A 19,116-nucleotide genomic window follows, 5' to 3' on the forward strand; every position below is an offset into this window, starting at 1 on the left:
TTTGACCAAAATCAGGAGCTTCTTTTGTCAATAATATGCATAATATGGTATAAGAGGTTTTAGCAGCATTTCTTTGAGGAATAGACATTAAACTACCAGAGGAGAGTTGAGGCAAACCACACAGCCAACCTCAACAAGTTGTTCACAAGTCATAAGAGATTTCAGGATTTCCGAATCATTATGACAATAATGGTGCATCCAAAATCAACTAAGGAAAGAAAAAGATATATCAAACAAGCAACTCAAGATACATCCTTTCAGTTTATTTAGTAACAATAGATCCCCAAAAACAATGGATGTGATATGCTCTTCTGAGGCAATACATCAAGTTGTGTCAAGACCTCAACTTTAATGATATACATCGGCTCAACTCCCCTACCACCATGCAGTAGCTCCACACAGACCACAAAGGCTCTTCAAGAATCAACAACAACAAATGAGACTTGCTGAATCTTGGTAGAGCAGATCTATAGAAATCCCTGAACCTTCTTTCCCTTTCCACTCTGATGTGGAAGAAGCATTTAGCAGAACTGTACACAGTTGCAGCTCAACTGATGGTGAAAACATGTAGATGACATTAACAGATTACAAAAATCTGCTTTCATTTAAAGTGAAGCAAAACATCAAAGACTTTGTGTTGGTAGGTGAAACTCCAAGAGTACAGCATGCAGTCATAACCTCTTTGTAAAATGTGAAACTTAGACATCTTTTTCTTTGAATAAACTCCGGGGGATTCTGTTAGTCACACTCTCATCTACTATCTTATAGTGCTGGGAAAATTTTCGGTGGATCATTCCACAGCATTTATCCACACGTTCTTCATATTTGTTATAGAAGACAGGAATGGTAATCGATAAGATGGTTCCTGCGATAAACAAATGGCAAATACATTATAAGTAAATGAGTGCATCATTGACGATTCCTACACAATGAGAGAAAGTTCATTGACAAAATGCCTCCCATTCTGAATTAATTTGCAAAAACAGGCATAGATATGCAAAAGATCCCATGAGGTCAAGCCAGCTAGAAAGTTTGTATCAGGAGCTTGATATCAGATTTTATTAATTTTTAAAAACACAAATACATGGTCATTTACCAGAAATAAACCAAACTAGGTTGTGATTAAAACAACCAGGGCAAATTTAGTTACATTTAACGTTATATCAGTCAAACCAAAAGAGAAAGAATACTAATTATATCCACAAATCAAAAAGGAAGATGAATGTGCATTCAGTTGACAGATGAACTGCTTACCAATATAGGCAAGTGTGAAGAAAGAGCAATAACTACCAATGGCAGATAAGAGCCATAGACAAATCACAACCTGCCAAGTGAACTAAAAGTTAGAAAACTTCATCAAGCACCAGCCTTCCCCACCCCAATATATAAATAAATAAATAAGGACAGAAAAGCAGGTAGAGTGAAACATGTTTAGTGAGATTGCAAAAGCAGGGTAGAACCCCGGACCCTATACAAACATCATAGAAATCGTTTATGGCATGTAGCAAATAGAAACCTGATACAAACTATTGATTAACCATCTGGGCAATAAACAGGATAGGTTAGAATGAACAGGACAGTGTTTGCTGGAAGAGGAAGGGCAGTTGGTGAAGAAGAACCATCTGTTTGAAAGCAATCAAGGTTTAAGTATGAAGTTCATAGTTAAATTGGCAAGTTCAGACAATCAATCTTGTTTGGGAGATGACATTAGAGTGAAATAGAGTATATGTATGATTAATTGATCTACTCCCAATTTGTGAGATATTGGCCCTCGGTGGGTGGGTTGGTGGGTTGGGGGTTGCCAATACTCTGCTTTCCTACACCGCACTGAAACACACTTCATACTAATGACTACCTTCAATAATATTAATAATAATAATAAATCATATATTAACTAGATGATAATTCCACCAACAATACCACAATGCTGTACACATGGAATTCTATTTCAACGTTGATTCTTTCTCCCTTTGTTGTATGTGTATATATTGCAGCACAGAATGCTTAGATAAAATACAACTGGTTTAAACTGACCTTGAAAAAAAGACGAAAATCTTTGCCAAGAGTTATATCATGAGCCATAAGAAGCACATTATTGATTTTAACACGAAATGATGCTGCAGCATTATTAACCATTTCCTCTGACAACTCAAGTTCTGGTAATGTTTGTAGTTGTCTGCTTAAACAATACACAGGCATCATTGTCAAAAATGGCTTCAATACTAAAAAAGAAATGAACACATATAGAGGAAATATTAGTCATACCTATTTCTAAAAGCTGCATAGTTGGCACGGACAAACAACAATACAATTAATATCAGCAAGACATCTGAACAAATGGACAAGAATGGTAATCCAGACCGCTCAAATATGAGCCAAGCGACAGTAGCAACAACAATGACACCAAAAGAATTCTGCCACCGCTTCCACAAGAGTATATCAGCCCCTAGGAGCACAAGAAGCAAAATTTGTAAAACCAATCACCCTCCATCAAGAGAAAAGAAAAGGGTACACTCCATGGTGTCACCCTTGTGAAAATAAATAAAGAACCAATGTCTTGCAAAACGATATTACCACACCAATATTGTGGGAAAAGAAGATTTGCGTAAGAGTAGCATAGCATAGACAAGACCAAAACAAAATAAAAGAACATCTGCATCTCTCTAAAAGAAGAAAACTCAAAACAGTGAGCCTCAAATTGTAAGAATAGCATGTCATTTGGCCTATGCACGAATGCGCAACTCTACTAAAGCATAACTGCGTACAGAGGGAGGATCACCCCATTTTTCCTAAACAAAATTTAATCCTATTTATCACTTCTTGTCCCTAAAATTCAATTCCCATTATAATCTTATTTGCCTAACATTTCATTACAATTCCAAAGAGCACTATTTAAACGAAACATCAAAGTACCCCAAGAATCACCTATCCGCTAAAGCAATTCAGTTGATTTCATCGAAAGGCAAGAACGAACAAGAGAGAAAAACAAAATGGAAAAGAAAATAAAAGATGGGTCTTTTTCTGTCTCAATTTCTTGTACCTTTACCACCACCCAGAAACTGGTGAAGTGAACCCTGACGACCAAACAAACGGTAACCACCGGAGGATGTTGTTGAAGAAGTGGAAGGTATTGTCTGATTTCTTGACTCTTCCCCATCAGTGTTACTAGAATTTTCCATTACTTGCAATCCAGAAATGAAAAAACATAAAAAAAAAAAACACCCACAAATTTCGAATCTTGCAGAATTTTTTCTCTCTTTGAAGCCAAATTGCAGGGTCCCAGATCTATGACAGAGTCGACGAACAAAAAACCACTCAGACCCTTCTCTTCAATTTATTTTGGGAAGAAAGAAAGTTCCTTTCTTTGTTCTTTCTGTCTGATTTATATATATGAGACGACCAGACTGACGTGTATCTAATATTTGTCCAGAGAAATTTTTTTAATGACGTAATATTTAAAAATTCCTAAATTATTCACAAAATTTTAAATAATTTATTATTTTTTAATACATTTAGTCTGAATTTATCCTGATTCTTGTATTTCTTATAAAATTTATTAAATAAATTTATAAATTACATGTCACATTCTCAATATATTTGATAAGTAGTTAAAAATTCATATTTATATATAAAAATTTATTTTATTTTTTATTGATGTAATATTTGAGATAATAATTTAATTAAATTGTTTATATTTTTATTTTAATTAAATAATTAATCAAACTATTATTTATAATTTTATACAAAGTGGCATTCAAACATGCCATAAATGCTAATGTGATTTTTTTATACGATATAATGACATAATCATATTATATTTTCACTTTTACGATTATGACACTTAAATATAAAATGATGAATAATATTTTAATTAATTATTAATTATGAAAGTTAATATATTTTTTATACTCCTTTAATCATGACATTATTTTTTTTATATGTTTTATATGAAACAGAAATCAATTGATAATGGGGTATCAGGTTTGGATTAAACCAGATTATCCTGGCATTCTATTCTCTAGCCTTTGTGTGGTGCAACTCCTTCCCTGAACCTCTACTTTCTGATTTATGTAATCCAGGTTTCCATTGTTCTATCCTGAAAGCCATATCTTGCTGTCTGCTCTCTGGCTAGGCATCTCAAGACCAATGTTTCTTGTTGACCTTGAGTTTGCATTAGCAGGAATGGCCCTGGAGTTATCATGGCACTCATGGGATTCATAATGAAAGCCTTTGGCAATGGCATCTTGGCCCCTGGAAATACCACACTAGCAACCAATGCTGCATTGGCATGCATCCTGGGCATGTCTATCATCATCTGCAACTAATTTTCCGAAAAGAAAAACTTGCCTAAGGTTTCTCTCTTCTGATATTGTCATAGAAAAATAATGGTGAATCCAGGCCTCCACCAAGAGCTGAAAATGGGAAGTGCAGCATCAGCAGCGAAAGCTGATGTTGTCCTGAAATCGTCCCTTAGACAGCGAAACGGCAAAGATTTGCCTGCATCAAGGCTTTGCAAACTCTATATCGAGTACATGCGCTGAAGATCAACAGATGGATCAGCAGACTAGATGCAGGGGTGGTGGCATTGAATGTTAAAGACTCTTGACTTGCAACCTGGTTTCATATTGCACAATTAGGTAATAAAGATAAAATTTGTCAATTCTGTTACTTGCAGAGAAGTACAGCTATTCTACCAATGCATATCCTATAAGCTGGCAACAATGTTGGTTCTCCCAGGCTGCCGAAGAAAAAGGACCAAAATAGATAAAAGCAAGTAAAAAAGGAACATGAAGATCTTTTGCTAGTTTATCTTATTAGGGGATCATCTCATGTTAGAAGAGCTCTAGTTTTGAATTACTAGAAAACTACAATCAACTAAGAAGATCGGCTTCCAGATCATTTTTCTGGTCCTCTGTGGCTTGAGTCAGTTCCTTGGCTCTCTTAGCTTGGTGCTTCCAATCAGTGAAAACTAGAGTGCAAATCATCAAACACATACATGAGGCTTGTGCTGCAGCAAGCCCATACCACAACCCAAGGAAACCAATCTCTAATTTAAAAGCGGCGAGAGCAGCAACAGGCAAACCAACAAGGTAAAATGAACAAAAATTTATGCAAGCACCCACCTTAGGTCTAGCAGAACCTACCAGGACTCCACATGCTGCTGTCTGAGGACAGTTTCCAAGCTCGCAGAGGCCTAATATAGGTAAGACAACTGATGTCAATGCAAGAACCTGAGGCTCACTTGTGTATACCTTTCCCCACACATCCTTTACTGCAATTGTGAAAGCGAAAGCTGCTAGTCCCCATACCATAGCTATAATAAGTCCTATAATGGTTATCTGCCGTGCCTGTGCGGGCGCTTCAGCCCCTAAGTCTTGCCCAACACGCGTTGATAAACTTAAGCTTAGAGAATTTGGAAAAACATAAAGAACTCCCGTTGTTTGTATGAGAATTCCCATTGCAGCCACACTTGCCTCTGGATTATTAATTAAACCACATAGTAGCACCATTATCTCATACCACCACCATTCTAAACACACAGATAATACACTTGGAACCATGAGCGTCAGCAGTGGGTGCCAAACTCGATAGGATTTGGTTACTGCTTGACCATCCCAAGGCTTTATTGCTGTTTCTGAAAAGAAGAGATATGCTAGCAAAGCTAAACTTAAGTTTAATGTGTTGCAAGCAGAGGCCAGAGCAACTCCTCTAACCCCCAAATCCAAATATATTGCAAGGAAGTAGCTGATTGGAAGGTGGAGGATCATTGCACAAGTTGCAGACAGAAGGAGGGGTTTGATTAGATTTTGTGCCCTTATGAAAATTCTCAAAGGATGGAGGAGAGCTTGGGCAAGCAATTCAGGAATGGAGTATGTGATAAATACCTTTGCCACTGATGTAATGGTCTCATCCTGACCAAATGACAGAAGGATGGGCTCCATGTTCAGCCATAATAAGGTGATTGGAATGGCTGCAAGTAATAGGAGGCAGAGGGTCTGTTTAAAAGTTTGGCTAAGAACTGTCCCTTTTTTGGCTCCATAAGCTTGGCAACATATAGGTTCCATCCCCATAGCCAGACCCTTGATTACAGCGTAGCCTGTAATATTTGCAAATCCCATTGACAGTGAGCCTCCAGCTAACTCAATGTTCCCCAGATGTCCCAAAAATAACATGCACACTATGGACTTAGAGTGCAAAATCAGGCCAGAAAGTAATAATGGAAATGCTATTTTCCCCAGTGACATCAGCTCGTCTGCAACCTGAGAAACGACATAAGATATTAGGCAATGCAAAATCATATAACATTAGCAAGAATGTAATTAAGAACCAAAGCTGGAAAAATATAATGGCTTGCTGGATAAAGCTGAAAATTCGATTTACCATGAATCTATCAAGTGAAAACCCCATCTTGTTGCGCAAGGACTTTTCTGTGTCTTTTGAGATCTAGGAAAACATTTCTTCAAGGCTCTTGCTTAAAAATTAAGATATTCTATTAAAGACTAGCTCTGGCCCTGAGAGATAATTAAATCTCTGTACACAAGGCACTTGTTTTCTCTCTTGGAGCCAGCCTTAACTTGCAAGTAGTTTTACAATGAATATCTGGACAAATTTGCTTCTGACTACTACGTTAGAAAGGCAGTTTCCTCTCTGCAGTGAAAGTGCAACCTCAAAACTTACATCTAATCCTCATAAATGAAATACCATTCCCCTCTTTGCAAGTTTAGAAAGGGTTTTAAGAAAATACCGAAGCATGCACTGTGAATTCAATAGGAGTATCTACATTAAGGAGAGGTATTGAAGAATTAGACGGTGCACAACCTTTATTTGTTAAATGACTAACAATACCGAAGCATGTGCTGTGAATTTAATGGCGTATATAGATTATGGAGAGGTATTGAAGGATGAGAAGAAGCACCTCCTTTATTTGTTAAGTGAGTAACAAATATGCGGTCACAGCTATTACTTACCATTCCCTTGAATTTCTTTCCTAAGTTAGTATATTTTCTTCTTTAATGCTTTTAACGCATTTACCCGTATTACTACCATCTGTCAGTTAAAGTTAATACACTATCCTATAATGGAAAATCATCTGCCAAGCAGTCAAAGAATCTTAACCAGTTTTCATTGTAGCTTCAAAAGCTGAAATAGGCAATATGGAAATTCAGGCACAATATCATTTTCATAAATGGTTGGTAGAAGGAAAAGTATGAAGTAGAAAGTGATGAAGCTAATCTAATTCATGCTTGTTGTGATGAAGCTTGGTTAGGGGAGCAATAACTTTCTTCTTTGCTTGAGAATTCACAATTCCAACAAAGATTCTAAATCACACTTTTTTTTCCTTTTTTCTGTCAGCATGAGCAGTATATTTCTCCCTGAAGTATAGCTCACTTGAGAGCTGATAAGTTTAAGCCATCCATATCTTGTATCTGTTTGGTGTTAATTGCTTTGCATGTTTCTTTTGCTATGTTAGAAAAACTAATAAGAGAATCTAAATTGTGTATTGATAAATCTTAACTCGTATCATTATCTAACATGCTAGTCTCTGGTCCCTTGAATGATATACATAACAATTAAGAGTACTTTCACTAACTAGAAAACAACTTCTACATGTAGTACATTGGTGTATGAAATACCCATATTATCTCAAGATGGCAAGTGAGTAGCTAGGAAGTTATGGAAAGTTAAATAACATCTGTGGAAAGTTTCAGGTATTTAGAAGGGAAATGAACAAGAAAGTAGATCCACATTTTGGTGCAAAAATAAGGAGAGCAAGAGTGTCACCTTAATTTTCTGCAACCTTCTCAGAAATTTATTAACGAACCCCCTTCCTCCCTCTCTACCACTATTATAATAATCATTTTTATTTCCTCTGTTGGAAATATCACTTGGCGAAGCTGCTTCACATTCGCTTGAGGAGCATATGATTAAGAGCTCTGCAATCAAATGAGATAACAAATCTCTGGCTCAACAAGACTTGAATTTTGAAGGAAAGCATGTCATGTATTTATAGTGAAACATGCAAGTTAGACGTAGATTCGATTGAGGATAGACTTTAATATTTTCGAATAACTTTTGTCATATTCAATATCGCATATAGTTTAGTCAGGTTTTTAGTACTTTGGACCTTGTAAGTATTAGCAGAAAAATATGGAATTCATTGCATTGAGCATGAAAACAGAACAGAACAACATAAAGAACAAAATATCCACTGCCCTAGACAATTTGTCCTCTTGGATGGTACAAAACACAATGCTCTTAAAAAACAAAGAAGATAACATACTTAAGAATAGCAGTTAGACTTGAAACCTGGTGTTTTTGATGCAAAATAAGCCAAAAAATTGCTTAGGACAGTCTATGGATTTGAGCTAAGCATTTAGCTAGCATATGATTGGGTCCCAAATTGATATATTCCATTCATCCAATCTTCATCTAGAGGTTCAGTCTTTCGGCATTCAGAATATTTACAAATAGAAAGTACAAACTGTCACAACGAGAAACCACCCTAGTATATAAATACTAGTATTATCTACTGTCCCATTCAGAAAAACTGTCAATATCTTTACCATACTTTAATCTTTATACAAATGTTCTAAGAGTATTCGCTCTTCTAAACCCCATTCTCCTATCACCTTAATATGCATAAATGTATGTGTACACATACGCATGCACGCAATCCTTCTGTATGCTCACCATGTGAGTGAATATAACAGAAAAATGATAAGCTTTTGATTTCATTAGTTTCGTTTTCAACTGACATTTCTTTTTACCACTACTGCTACCATGTTTGATGCTTCACTTAGAGCTCCCAGCAAAGTTATTTGAAAGAAAAGATGCTACGAAAGGCCATTCTGTTGCGGTGTAACTGATTATTATCATGCTTGCTGCGTGGTGTAAAGCCAAGATCCTAGTGATTTGAGGAGGCTTAGAGTACTTGGAGGAGCTCTACAAGTACAATTTGGGCAGTCAGTGTTACAGTGGGAGGACTTCAATCTTTGCTCAGGCGTTCTAAGAAAAATCATATATGATCAACTACTTGAAAAAGAATTCACGAGATCAATATATATATATATATATATATATATATATATAGTATTTACAATTTGGGATAACATACAGGTCAAACAAATGAGCCGTTTTGCATTAAGACTAAGCCCAACAGGAGCAGTAACTCTTCTTCGGGGTCATTTATGCTTATATGCTTTTCATTTCATGCTTGTATTGTAGTATTTGTACCTACGCCAAATATTGAATATGTATACGATTGTTTAAACTAAACCTTATAGTGTCGGGTAAGCAAATAATTAATTTGGTTAAAAAATTTTTATAACCGAATTAATCAAATATGCCATAAAAATTAACCGAATCGAATAAAAATAAAATTTTAACCAATTAATCAATTGATAATAGAATTAATCAAAATTTTTTGAAGCATGGGCTTTAATACTTTTCTTAGTTTCATTTTTTGATTTTTATGTTAATTACATAGAAAATAGAATTAAATTATAAAAATTTAACAAAACAATAAGTTTAATAACATTAAAATAAAATGTTTTAACACACAAAAATGAATGAGAATATACTTAAGCTTACCTTAAAAAAATTTTATTCAAAACTTTTCGATTTAATCGATCTCACTTTCGAATTAATCAAATCGTTTTAATTGAATTTAATCAATTAATTTGATTATATTTACTTTTAATAACAAAATAACTCATCTTCATTAGTTGATTTGATAGGATGTTTAAGAAAATTAATTAATCAAAGAAAGGTTGGTGAAGTTTACTACGTGTCCTGCCCTATCCATTTGTCAGCCCCTGTGGGCTGTGGTCGCACCCTGATTTCCGATTCCATTTCCAGCTTTCCCTTTCCTGACAAATCAAAGCCCAAACCCAATCCACTATCTCAGCCGCTTGTCACTCTATCCTCTCCCATCCCCTCCCTTATATAAACCTCCCACCGCTTCCCCTTTCTTCAGCTTCCCACTTGACTTAGAAAAATCCAGTCTTTTTTAAAGCAAAATGGCTCTCCGTTCTTTAGCCACCAGGAAAGCCCTAACCCTAGGGCTGAACTCGACGAGGCTGACTCAGTCTCGCGCATTGCAGACTTTCTTGCTCCCCGATCTTCCGTACGACTATGGCGCACTTGAGCCGGCCATCAGTGGAGAGATCATGCAGCTCCATCACCAGAAGCATCATCAAACTTACATCACTAACTATAACAAGGCTTTGGAGCAGCTCCATGAGGCTATCCAGAAGGGTGATTCTTCCACCACCGTTAAGTTGCAGAGCGCCATCAAGTTCAACGGCGGAGGTATAATTTTCTTTTCTTTTCCTTTTTTGTATTGTTCTTTTGGTTGAAAGTTCAACTCAGTAATTGAATTGCTGTATAAAGATTGAAATTTTGGGACTGAATCGGATTAGAAGAGAAAGTGCGTTTCTGGGTGTGAAAAATGTTAAAAATGTAATTTTTAGTTAGCAATTAGCAAAGAAGCAAGTGGTTGAAATGCTATTTTACTCTTCTACTTCTGTTTGGCAAAGCTCTGACGCAGAAGTTCACTTGGGTGGAAAGTCAGTCCAATCGAAATTCTGTTTTCATTCATTTCATCTGCAATTGTTGTGGAAAGTAAATTTAGATGAATGAGTGCAATTTGGAGAAGAACACTATCCATTGGATAGTAGCATAGCTCAAGTTTTCTTGGCGAATAATTCCTAGTAACTAGAGTCCAGGACAGTTAGCTGTAGCCTCTATCATTGTTCTCTTTCTTTTTTTTAATCCTTTGTTTGCTATTGATTGAGTGGTAACTGATGCAGGTCATATCAACCATTCAATTTTTTGGAAGAATCTTGCCCCTATTCACGTAAGTTTATATTTCTTAATCTTTTTTTTTTTCTTCCAGTCTTTTGTTCCTTGACTCTCTTACCATATGCCATTTACATGACAGGAAGGAGGAGGTGAGCCCCCAAAAGGTTCTTTGGGTTGGGCTATTGACACAAGCTTTGGCTCATTGGAATCATTGATTCAGAAGATGAATGCCGAGGGTGCTGCTTTACAGGGCTCTGGTTGGGTGGTAAGCAACTTGTTTTTTCTAAGGCTTCAATTTTTGTTTTATTTTATTATGTACCTGTTCATGAATGGTTTGCATCTTCCATTGTTTATTTTTGTTCCTCTTGTTTGCTTTCTTTTTATCTTGACAGTGGCTTGGAGTGGACAAGGAATTGAAGAAACTTGTGATTGAAACAACTGCAAATCAGGTATGTTTAAACTATTGGGGCTTCTTGGTTTGTTCACTTGAATGTGAATTTGCTTATTTCTATTGCCCTGCTTATTCTATGGGCCTATGATTTGAGGTTTTTTTTTTCTTTTAAATAGAGGTCACTTGCGCTCAGTTTCTATAAGATTGAATTCTTGTTAAGTTTATATTCTCTCTTGAGAGTTCCTGTAATTTTAAAGAATTAGAAGTCGAAAGTTTTTGGCAGGTGTAATATAATTTTGAAATCTTTGCTGCAGGATCCACTAGTGACTAAAGGGCCAACTTTAGTTCCTTTGCTTGGCATAGATGTTTGGGAGCATGCATATTATTTACAGGTAAATTTTGAAACTTTAAGTTGTGCATGTAAGAGATCTACTGTGAATTAAGATCAGTGATGAGTAGCTCAATCTTTGTTTAATAGTGACCAAGCCAATGCCAAAGTATCCTTGTTACATTAAGGATCCTTTACTTTGATTTTCAGAACTTTCATTGTTATTTTAATTTGCTTTGAGAAAAAATGGATAATAGTCTTGCCAGAAAGAATCTTCTTCTTTGATTAGTCACATTAAGAAATTGAAAATTTTGCTCTATTCGATCCTATTGAATGAGTGAATAGAGGGGGTGGCAAAAAGATCCTATGTTCACTTTATTGAGTTGCATATATAAGCTTATGAGATTGCATAATATACCTGCAATTAATGGTTGACAAGATTTTAAATAGACTTAGTTTCCTGATAAGAGAAAGCTACCTCATTTTTTGTGCATCTTGTGTGGTTAGGGATGTAATTGAGCCAAGTCAAGTCAGTCCAGTGTCAGGCTTGAGCTTGGGTTGATTAAAAAACTCAAGGCTCGAGCTCAATCAAGCTTAACCTTTTTGTTCTTAAGCTTGGCTCAAAAAACAATTGAACTACACAAGCTCAACTCAGTAAAATTCAATTATAATTATTTTATAATAAAATCTCTAAACTCGACTTGAGTTTGACAAAAAACTCAAATAAAAGTTTAAAATATGTATATAAATGTTATATTTTATTTATATTTGTATATAATATTAAAAAATTTAACTTGATAAGGCTTGCGAGCCACACTATTATACAAAGTTTGAACTTAGCTCAATTCATTACTTGAGAAGCTCGAGCTTGAGCTCAGTTAGATAATGAATGAGTTGAATTTGAGTATTCTCTGAGTCGAGCTTGAATAGCTTATGAGTCGTTGGACTTGTTTAGACCCCTAGTCATGGTTAATGCAGTGTAGTTTCTTATATTTACTATCATATGGTTGCCCCAACCCCTTTTTCTCCGTTGAACCTCTCTATGTTTCTCATTCATATGTCTTGCTTTGTACATATGTTTCTACATCAGGGTGTGCATGAGGAAGGGATTAAAAAAATTGAGAATGTAGGTTATCTCTAGGTCTTCTTAAACCAGTATTCTTTACAAATCATTTTGCCTTTGATTTCATGATATACTGTTATGCGCCCCTTGACGATCTATCTTTTCATGTTGCAGTACAAGAATGTTAGACCAGATTATCTGAAGAATATCTGGAAAGTCATCAACTGGAAATATGCCAGTGAAGTGTACGAGAAAGAATGTCCTTGAGTTAGGAGCCCTTAATGTACAGAATTAAGAGGCACCTTATTTGCTGCCTTTGGGCTGGCAAATGGAATAATATGATGTATTCAAGGGCCCTTTTTTTTCTTGTGTATCTCCTGTATGAAAGTCAATAATGTTGAGCGTTATGCTTAAGTCTATTGTAGCTACTTTGTGAATTATACATGACCCTTGTTTTCGGGTTTTTGCTCGACCACTTGAGTCAAATACCATTTCTGGAATCTTTTCTATCTGGTCTGTGTTTAGGGTTATGATATTGCATTGAATGGTTATATCTTTGTTTGCCTGGTTTGTGCTCTGCGGAAGTGTGTTTTTGAGTTGGTTTTTGGTGATAGTTTTGCAGATTTTGTATGGGGAGTGTTGTTTGGTAGAAGGGGAGGGAAGGAGGAAGTGAAAGATGATGAATAAGTTGATCGCTTTTGTTCACAACAAGAAAGAAGAGTAACTCAGCCCGGCAAATAACAAATGTTTGGAACTTGCATGAAAAGAGGAAAGAAGATAGGAATACTGGAGTTGGTTAAGGATAAGACTATGTAGTGGTGTTTGATCGTCATATAAACCTAGGAGTTGAATTTTATTACTTAAACAGGACAGTCTTAAGCATAATGACCGCAATTCCTTGTTCAACAAGTAAACCCTCTTTCTTGTATAGTTGTATCCCTAGTTGCAAAAAGAATTTGTAATCTTGGACAGACCCATTTGTTCTACACAAGTTCAAAATCCTTCATAGATACAAGGAAGAATCTCAATTCTCGAGTACAATGGAGTTCCTAAGCTCAGCAAGTATCATGATACCTAATCCGTTCATTCATTTAAGATCAAGGATTAAGATTTATAGCATGCTTGGTTCATTGAAAGAAAGAGAATGAGAATAGAATAACTATTTCAAAATATTAGAACAAGATAAGAAGAGCAATAGATTTAAGATTTGAAATATCTTGAAAGTGTCAAATACAGTTTAAGATTTGAGATCGGATCGATTTGGGGTTTAAGATTTAAGATTTGACATCCTGAAAATCCTAAATGCCCAGAAAAACAAAGGGTGTGGAAACAGTAAGCTACTAAAGTTAGATCAAAGTGAAGAAGAGCAAAAGAAAATAAGAGAAGGAATCAAAAAATATTTAAGGCATCTTTACCTAATGTAATCTATTTTTAAGCTACAAGCTTCTCGGAATGCTAGAAAACCATGACGAAGATAGATAACAGACGTTACTAAGATCAGAAGTTCAGCAAATCTGATCTAACCTGGATAGAATTGATAGATAAATATTGAATTCAACTGGAAGTATAGAAAAAAAAGTATAAAATGATGTGATCAATGGAGAAAGGCTAATCAACATACCATAACCTTGGGTCATTGGACATTTCAGACAGCCGTTTCTTGTTCAACAGCGGCCTCCTCCATCCCTGAAAAGCTAAGATGCTATCAACAGAAGCAATTATTGACTAAGACAACAGCTGTTGTAGTTCATTATACCTGTTGCAGTCTTGTAGAATTATCCCATGACTCTAATTCCTGATGAATTGTGAGTGAAAAGAAGACTGTTTGTTGAACTGGAAGAAGCTATTCTGAGAAAAGGAAGATGGTAAAAATGGTGATGCCACAATGGAAAAATAAACATATGAATCCTCCTCGATCATGGGAGAAAGAGAACAAAAGAGATTATTTGAAAAAAAAAATGAAAAATACCTGAAGAAAAGAGAATTTGCCAACCAACTCAGAGCCAGCAGCCATTAGCTCATTCCTCGCCCAATTCTCCCACTCTTCCATCGCACTACCTTCCGACCACGCCTCCATCGGCGATCGACGCTTTCAAGAACCCCTTCACTGCCCTAATTTTTCAATTCAAATTCAATGTAAAAAAAAATGTTTGATTTATTTCTTAATTCTTGATTCAATTGCTTCAAACAATTAGAAGACGAAACTCTACCAAGTCAAGTTACCCTGAGAGGACTAGAAAAAGGCGGCGACAGCAATGCACGGCACAAGAACGACTCTGCATTTGTGGTAATCATCCACTCGATCGGTGGATTTAAAGGAGTAAACTCGGTCGAGTAACTCCGAGTAGGCTAGCTCTGGCGAGGCAGAGAGGAGAAGGATTGGACGGCGGAGAAATGAGGGTGCAGCGTAAGAGGCGGAGCTCGCGGCCCCGCCGGAATTTTCAGTTTGGTCTTCCCTCATAGTAGAGGGGAAGAAGATGGTACCCGCCCTGATTTAAATTCAACCTCTTTATATTTAAATTTAAAACACTTAATACCCGTACCCGTTTTGGCCTCTGGAAACCCGACCCGAACAATTGCTATTACTTAACAAAGTTTTTTTTTTTTACAAGAAAATTTTAAAAAAATAATAGTATTCAAAAAAGAAGGAAAAATAAAAAAATGAAGAAACCAATAAGAAAGAAAGTTATAGATACCGAAATAAACTTCACAATAAATATATAACTATAAATAAATAAAAGATATGAATTATTTTTTGTAAAACTTCATTGATAAGTTTTCATTGTATCAATATGTTGTTTCGTCTTTGATAAGTAAGTATATTTATCTTGAAAAAATTAAAGTTTAAATCTTTATTTTTTAAAATTATTTTTGATTGAACAAAAATTTTAAATTAAAAAATATAAATAATTACAATATCAGGATACAATTAAAACAAAAAAGAATATAAAGGTGTAAATTGAAATTTTATAACTAGTTTGGCCCTTTATTTTTCATCGAAAACAAAGCTTAATTAAACTCAATCTTTAATGGTATTTGCTATTTTATACTTGATGGAATAACTTCCAAAATATTAAAAATTAAATTACTCTTTGTAAGTTTGAAAAATTATAACACTATATTATATACATAGATATATATATTTTTTCATTTTTACTTTGTCTTTCTCTCTTTTCTCATTCTTTCCTCCATTCATTACTATAAGTAACAGTGGTAATGACGATAATAGTGACTCCAAAGTTGAATGTGGTAAAAAAATTTCAATCTAGTACTCTCTAACCAAACTTGATTAAAGGGTAATTAATCTACAGCATAATTTGTTCGCTTGAATCATCGGATTTGACATCTCTTAACTAGATTTAGCACCCCAAGACTAAGTCTAACAATAAAAAGCAACGATATGTTATTTTAGTGGCTAGATCAGACCACATGATATGCCATATCGATATTCCATTTTATCAACCACATCTCCGCACTAACGAGAAGAATAAAGAAAAAAAATTTAAAATGAAAAAGTTTAAAATTTTAATTATAAATTAAAAAATTAATATTTTAAATTTTAAATTTATTAATATTTTAATGATAATAATGTTTAAATTATAACTAAAATATTATTATTTTAAAATATTAATGTTTAAATTATTAAATTATTATTATTTCAAATTTTAATGAAAAATATAAATTATAAATAAAAATTGAAAAGATAAAAAATTAAAATTAAAATTTATATTTATATTAATATTTTAACAATAAATTATAATTTTTTTGAAATTAAAAAAAAAGATTTGAATTTTGCAGTATAATAATAAATTATTAACAGTTTAAGATTTTAATAAAAAATTAAATAATTATTTCTTTTGATATAAATTATACTAAACTATATAAAAGGTGTGTTTGTTTTTTATGAAAATAAATTTTATTATAATAAAAGATAATTTTATCATTTTATTATTTATTTTTAATTATTTTAAAATTATTTTACCAATCAAACTAAATAAATAGAACCGCCAAATAACTTCGAACCAAACGTGCCCTTAGGGCTTCAATAGACACACTGGGCCAAGTATAAAAGCAACATTTTTCCTTAAACCTACTCTTCCTTGTACAAGCCAAAACCCTAGTTGTTAGCCGGCAGAAGCAGAGAGCTTTCCAAAACCTCCGCATCTTCCCCAAGCCATGGTCAGATCTTTATTTAATCTCTATTTCTGGATTTGGGTGTTCGTCAAAACATAATCTTTTTCACAAATTTGATCTCTCTGATTGAAACTTTATTGTTTTGTAGACTTTCAAGCGTAGGAATGGTGGCCGCAACAAGCATGGCCGTGGCCATGTCAAGTTCATCCGCTGCTCTAACTGTGGCAAATGCTGCCCTAAGGTACTTTGCATCAGTTTTTCTTATTTGGGTCTTTATTGGTTTCTTACTTGTATTGGGTGAAATTTCTTTTTTTTTTCTTTAATTCTTTCGGTTTATCCATGTTGGATTTAAAGGACAAGTCAATCAAGAGGTTTCTTGTGAGGAACATTGTGGAGCAAGCTGCTGTCAGGGATGTGCAGGAAGCCTGCGTCTATGACAGTAATTTTCATTTTATTTCCAATTACTTTCTATTTCTATGATTAAATGCATATATTTGGATCTATTGTTTGGTGATTGATTGGATAATTTTGTGTAGTGTACACTCTGCCTAAGCTGTATGTGAAGATGCAATACTGCGTTTCCTGTGCCATCCACTCCCACGTTGTGAGGGTCCGATCCCGCACTGACAGGAGGAAGCGTGACCCACCCCAGCGTTTCATCAGACGCAGGGTACATCTTTTTATGATCCATGATTTGATGCTTTTCACTGTGTTGCTAACTAGTATTTCATGGATCTATGTTGTGATGTGACTTAAATGTGGTTCATCTTGTTTCGCTTGGCTTGTTTATTAATTCTCTTTTATCCCATATGATTTATTATGATAATAGTTTTATAAACATCTCACTTAAAGGGTATATTATCATTATCGTGAAGTGTAGGGTTAATGGATTTTGAGCTCTTGAACTCCTTTGCAGATTTTGTGGCCAATTGTCACCATTAGAGTGGTTCTTTATTCACGATATTGTATAGTATGATAAAAGGGTATTTTGCTATTCTTCAGGGACTCATGTCTGCCCCTTAAGCAGAAATTTTGAGTGCTTTAGGGATGAAGTAGTCCCTCATAACTAATCTCCATCTGAATCACTTTGTCAATTGCCTTTCTTGGTGGCTTATTGATCATTATGGGATGGAAAATGTCTGGAATCTAATATAATTGATACGTGGGAGTCATTGATGGGACTGGAAGAATTTTGCTAATTGTGACCATCATTAGAATGATTCTCTGTACTATGTTATAGAGGATAGCAGTTCTTTAGGGACTTATGTCTGCCCCTTTTGCAGAAAATTTAAGTGCTTTAGGGATGAATAAGTTCCTCATACAAATATCCATCTAAATCACTTTGTAGGCGGCCATTTCTTGGTGGCTTATTGATCATTATGGGGTGGGAAATGCCTTGAAACTAACCTAAATGACAGGTGTAAGTCGTGTAGAGATAGAGTAGAATCTTGTGGCACCTTACACTTTGTGACTCATGGTTTGCAGATTGTGACCAACGAGCATCATTAAAGTAGTGATTTGCATCTCTTAAGGGACTCTACGTCTGCCCCTTAAGCAGAAATCTTAAGTGCTTTAGGGATGAACGAGTCCCTCATATCTAAAATCACTTTGTCAGTTGCCTTTTTTGTGGCGTACTGATCATTGTAAGATGGAAATGTATTCTTATAGTGAGACAGGACAGGTATCTGTAAGTGTAGGGGATTCTAGCAACTCCTAAAATTAAATTAATTAAATAGATTGTTTGTAGAAGAATGCTGTGAAAAATTAAGGATTAATAATGTGGTCAATTGACAAATTTACTGGCAATTTAGACAATGAAATGTTGATTCTCTTGGTGGCAATAAATCCATGAATCAAACAGAAATAGGTTTTATTTTTCCGTTGGCTTTGGGTTTTCCGAGTGCAATTGCCTGTTGTATTGATGGTCTTTGTTTTAATGTTTCTTGACTATTTGCTCACATTCAGAAACTTTATTAAATGTGTATGTGATTTAAATTTTCAGGATGACATGCCAAAGCCTGGTCAGCCTGGTCAAGCTCCTCGTGCTGGTGCTGGAAATCCCGCACGCCCTTAAGGCCTTCGAAGTTTCAGACAAGTTTCTATATTTTGTTATGCTTTAGAATGGCTGCTTGAATTTTGAGAACTTGGAGTTTGTGTAGGAAGGTTTTGATTGGTTCAAGTTTATTTGCATTTTTCACTTTTTGTTACCATGGAAACTATGAATTGTTGAGAATACTAATTGGAATCTCATAATTTCTATTTAGTTACTTAACTATCTCCAAAATAATTCTCACTTGTTCTATAAATATTGTTTTACACATTTTACATAAAAGCAGTTGTGTTTTTGTTGTGGAGTGATCTTGATTAGTCGAAAATCTCAGTGTGTAATGTGTAATG

The 19,116-nt window shown here is 34.9% G+C and overlaps 4 protein-coding genes and 3 non-coding genes across 10 annotated transcripts; 5 read left to right on the forward strand and 2 right to left on the reverse strand.

Annotated features, from left to right (window-relative positions):
• Positions 1-159: 159 nt before the first annotated feature.
• On the reverse strand, positions 160-3,360 carry LOC110426195 (Reticulon family protein). Its single transcript, XM_021441359.2, has 5 exons — positions 3,041-3,360; positions 2,266-2,446; positions 2,035-2,176; positions 1,255-1,324; positions 160-865 (listed from the first exon to the last, which is right to left on the reverse strand). Exons 1-5 carry the CDS (start codon positions 3,177-3,179, stop codon positions 699-701), a joined length of 699 nt encoding a protein of 232 aa, XP_021297034.1. The 5' UTR covers positions 3,180-3,360; the 3' UTR covers positions 160-698.
• A 1,511-nt stretch (positions 3,361-4,871) lies between these two features.
• On the reverse strand, positions 4,872-14,960 carry LOC110426335 (protein DETOXIFICATION 53-like). Of its 4 annotated transcripts, none has more exons than XM_021441545.2 (6): positions 14,809-14,960; positions 14,555-14,697; positions 14,342-14,428; positions 14,207-14,271; positions 7,783-7,934; positions 4,872-6,260 (listed from the first exon to the last, which is right to left on the reverse strand). In XM_021441545.2, the coding sequence occupies exons 4-6, from the start codon at positions 14,220-14,222 to the stop codon at positions 4,872-4,874; spliced, it is 1,557 nt and encodes a 518-aa protein (XP_021297220.1). In that variant the 5' UTR covers positions 14,223-14,271; positions 14,342-14,428; positions 14,555-14,697; positions 14,809-14,960. The 4 variants fall into 4 exon arrangements, with proteins under 4 accessions (XP_021297220.1, XP_021297218.1, XP_021297219.1 ...); XM_021441543.2 differs by having other exon boundaries at positions 14,342-14,433; XM_021441544.2 differs by having other exon boundaries at positions 14,342-14,433; positions 14,796-14,960.
• On the forward strand, positions 9,895-13,094 carry LOC110426336 (Iron/manganese superoxide dismutase family protein). Its single transcript, XM_021441548.2, has 6 exons — positions 9,895-10,311; positions 10,812-10,858; positions 10,943-11,068; positions 11,196-11,252; positions 11,509-11,586; positions 12,760-13,094. Exons 1-6 carry the CDS (start codon positions 10,020-10,022, stop codon positions 12,850-12,852), a joined length of 693 nt encoding a protein of 230 aa, XP_021297223.1. The 5' UTR covers positions 9,895-10,019; the 3' UTR covers positions 12,853-13,094.
• Positions 14,961-16,624: 1,664 nt separating the features above from the next.
• On the forward strand, positions 16,625-19,006 carry LOC110426232 (Ribosomal protein S26e family protein). Its single transcript, XM_021441407.2, has 5 exons — positions 16,625-16,764; positions 16,868-16,960; positions 17,074-17,158; positions 17,256-17,389; positions 18,722-19,006. The coding sequence occupies exons 1-5, from the start codon at positions 16,762-16,764 to the stop codon at positions 18,791-18,793; spliced, it is 387 nt and encodes a 128-aa protein (XP_021297082.1). The 5' UTR covers positions 16,625-16,761; the 3' UTR covers positions 18,794-19,006.
• LOC149526559 (small nucleolar RNA snoR99) lies at positions 17,756-17,858 on the forward strand. The gene has a single exon (XR_016351914.1). It is a non-coding gene; the product is annotated as a small nucleolar RNA snoR99 (small nucleolar RNA).
• On the forward strand, positions 18,012-18,114 carry LOC149526560 (small nucleolar RNA snoR99). The gene has a single exon (XR_016351915.1). It is a non-coding gene; the product is annotated as a small nucleolar RNA snoR99 (small nucleolar RNA).
• Positions 18,287-18,377, forward strand: LOC149526561 (small nucleolar RNA snoR99). The gene has a single exon (XR_016351917.1). It is a non-coding gene; the product is annotated as a small nucleolar RNA snoR99 (small nucleolar RNA).
• Positions 19,007-19,116: the final 110 nt, after the last annotated feature.

The sequence above is a fragment of the Theobroma umbraticum genome, unplaced genomic scaffold (assembly GCF_002168275.2).
Source record: "Theobroma umbraticum cultivar Fairchild unplaced genomic scaffold, ASM216827v3 scaffold_55.0, whole genome shotgun sequence".
NCBI lineage: Eukaryota > Viridiplantae > Streptophyta > Magnoliopsida > Malvales > Malvaceae > Theobroma > Theobroma umbraticum.

What these genes read in the sequence shown, in the direction of transcription:
- LOC110426195 (XM_021441359.2), bottom strand. Translation starts at nt 3,179, where the DNA reads ATGGAAAATTCTAGTAACACTGATGGGGAAGAGTCAAGAAATCAGACA. An exon ending in GTTTCTGGGTGGTGGTAAAG is followed by an intron (nt 2,447 to 3,040) that starts GTACAAGAAATT and finishes TTGTGCTCCTAG; the next exon opens with GGGCTGATATACTCTTGTGG. An exon ending in TATGCAGCTTTTAGAAATAG is followed by an intron (nt 2,177 to 2,265) that starts GTATGACTAATA and finishes TTGTTTAAGCAG; the next exon opens with ACAACTACAAACATTACCAG.
- LOC110426336 (XM_021441548.2), top strand. Translation starts at nt 10,020, where the DNA reads ATGGCTCTCCGTTCTTTAGCCACCAGGAAAGCCCTAACCCTAGGGCTG. An exon ending in CATCAAGTTCAACGGCGGAG is followed by an intron (nt 10,312 to 10,811) that starts GTATAATTTTCT and finishes TAACTGATGCAG; the next exon opens with GTCATATCAACCATTCAATT. An exon ending in AGCATGCATATTATTTACAG is followed by an intron (nt 11,587 to 12,759) that starts GTAAATTTTGAA and finishes TTCATGTTGCAG; the next exon opens with TACAAGAATGTTAGACCAGA.
- LOC110426335 (XM_021441545.2), bottom strand. An exon ending in GAAGGTTGCAGAAAATTAAG is followed by an intron (nt 6,261 to 7,782) that starts GTGACACTCTTG and finishes GTCGTTTCTCAG; the next exon opens with GTTGCAGACGAGCTGATGTC.
- LOC110426232 (XM_021441407.2), top strand. An exon ending in GGAAGCCTGCGTCTATGACA is followed by an intron (nt 17,159 to 17,255) that starts GTAATTTTCATT and finishes AATTTTGTGTAG; the next exon opens with TGTACACTCTGCCTAAGCTG. An exon ending in AGCGTTTCATCAGACGCAGG is followed by an intron (nt 17,390 to 18,721) that starts GTACATCTTTTT and finishes TTAAATTTTCAG; the next exon opens with GATGACATGCCAAAGCCTGG.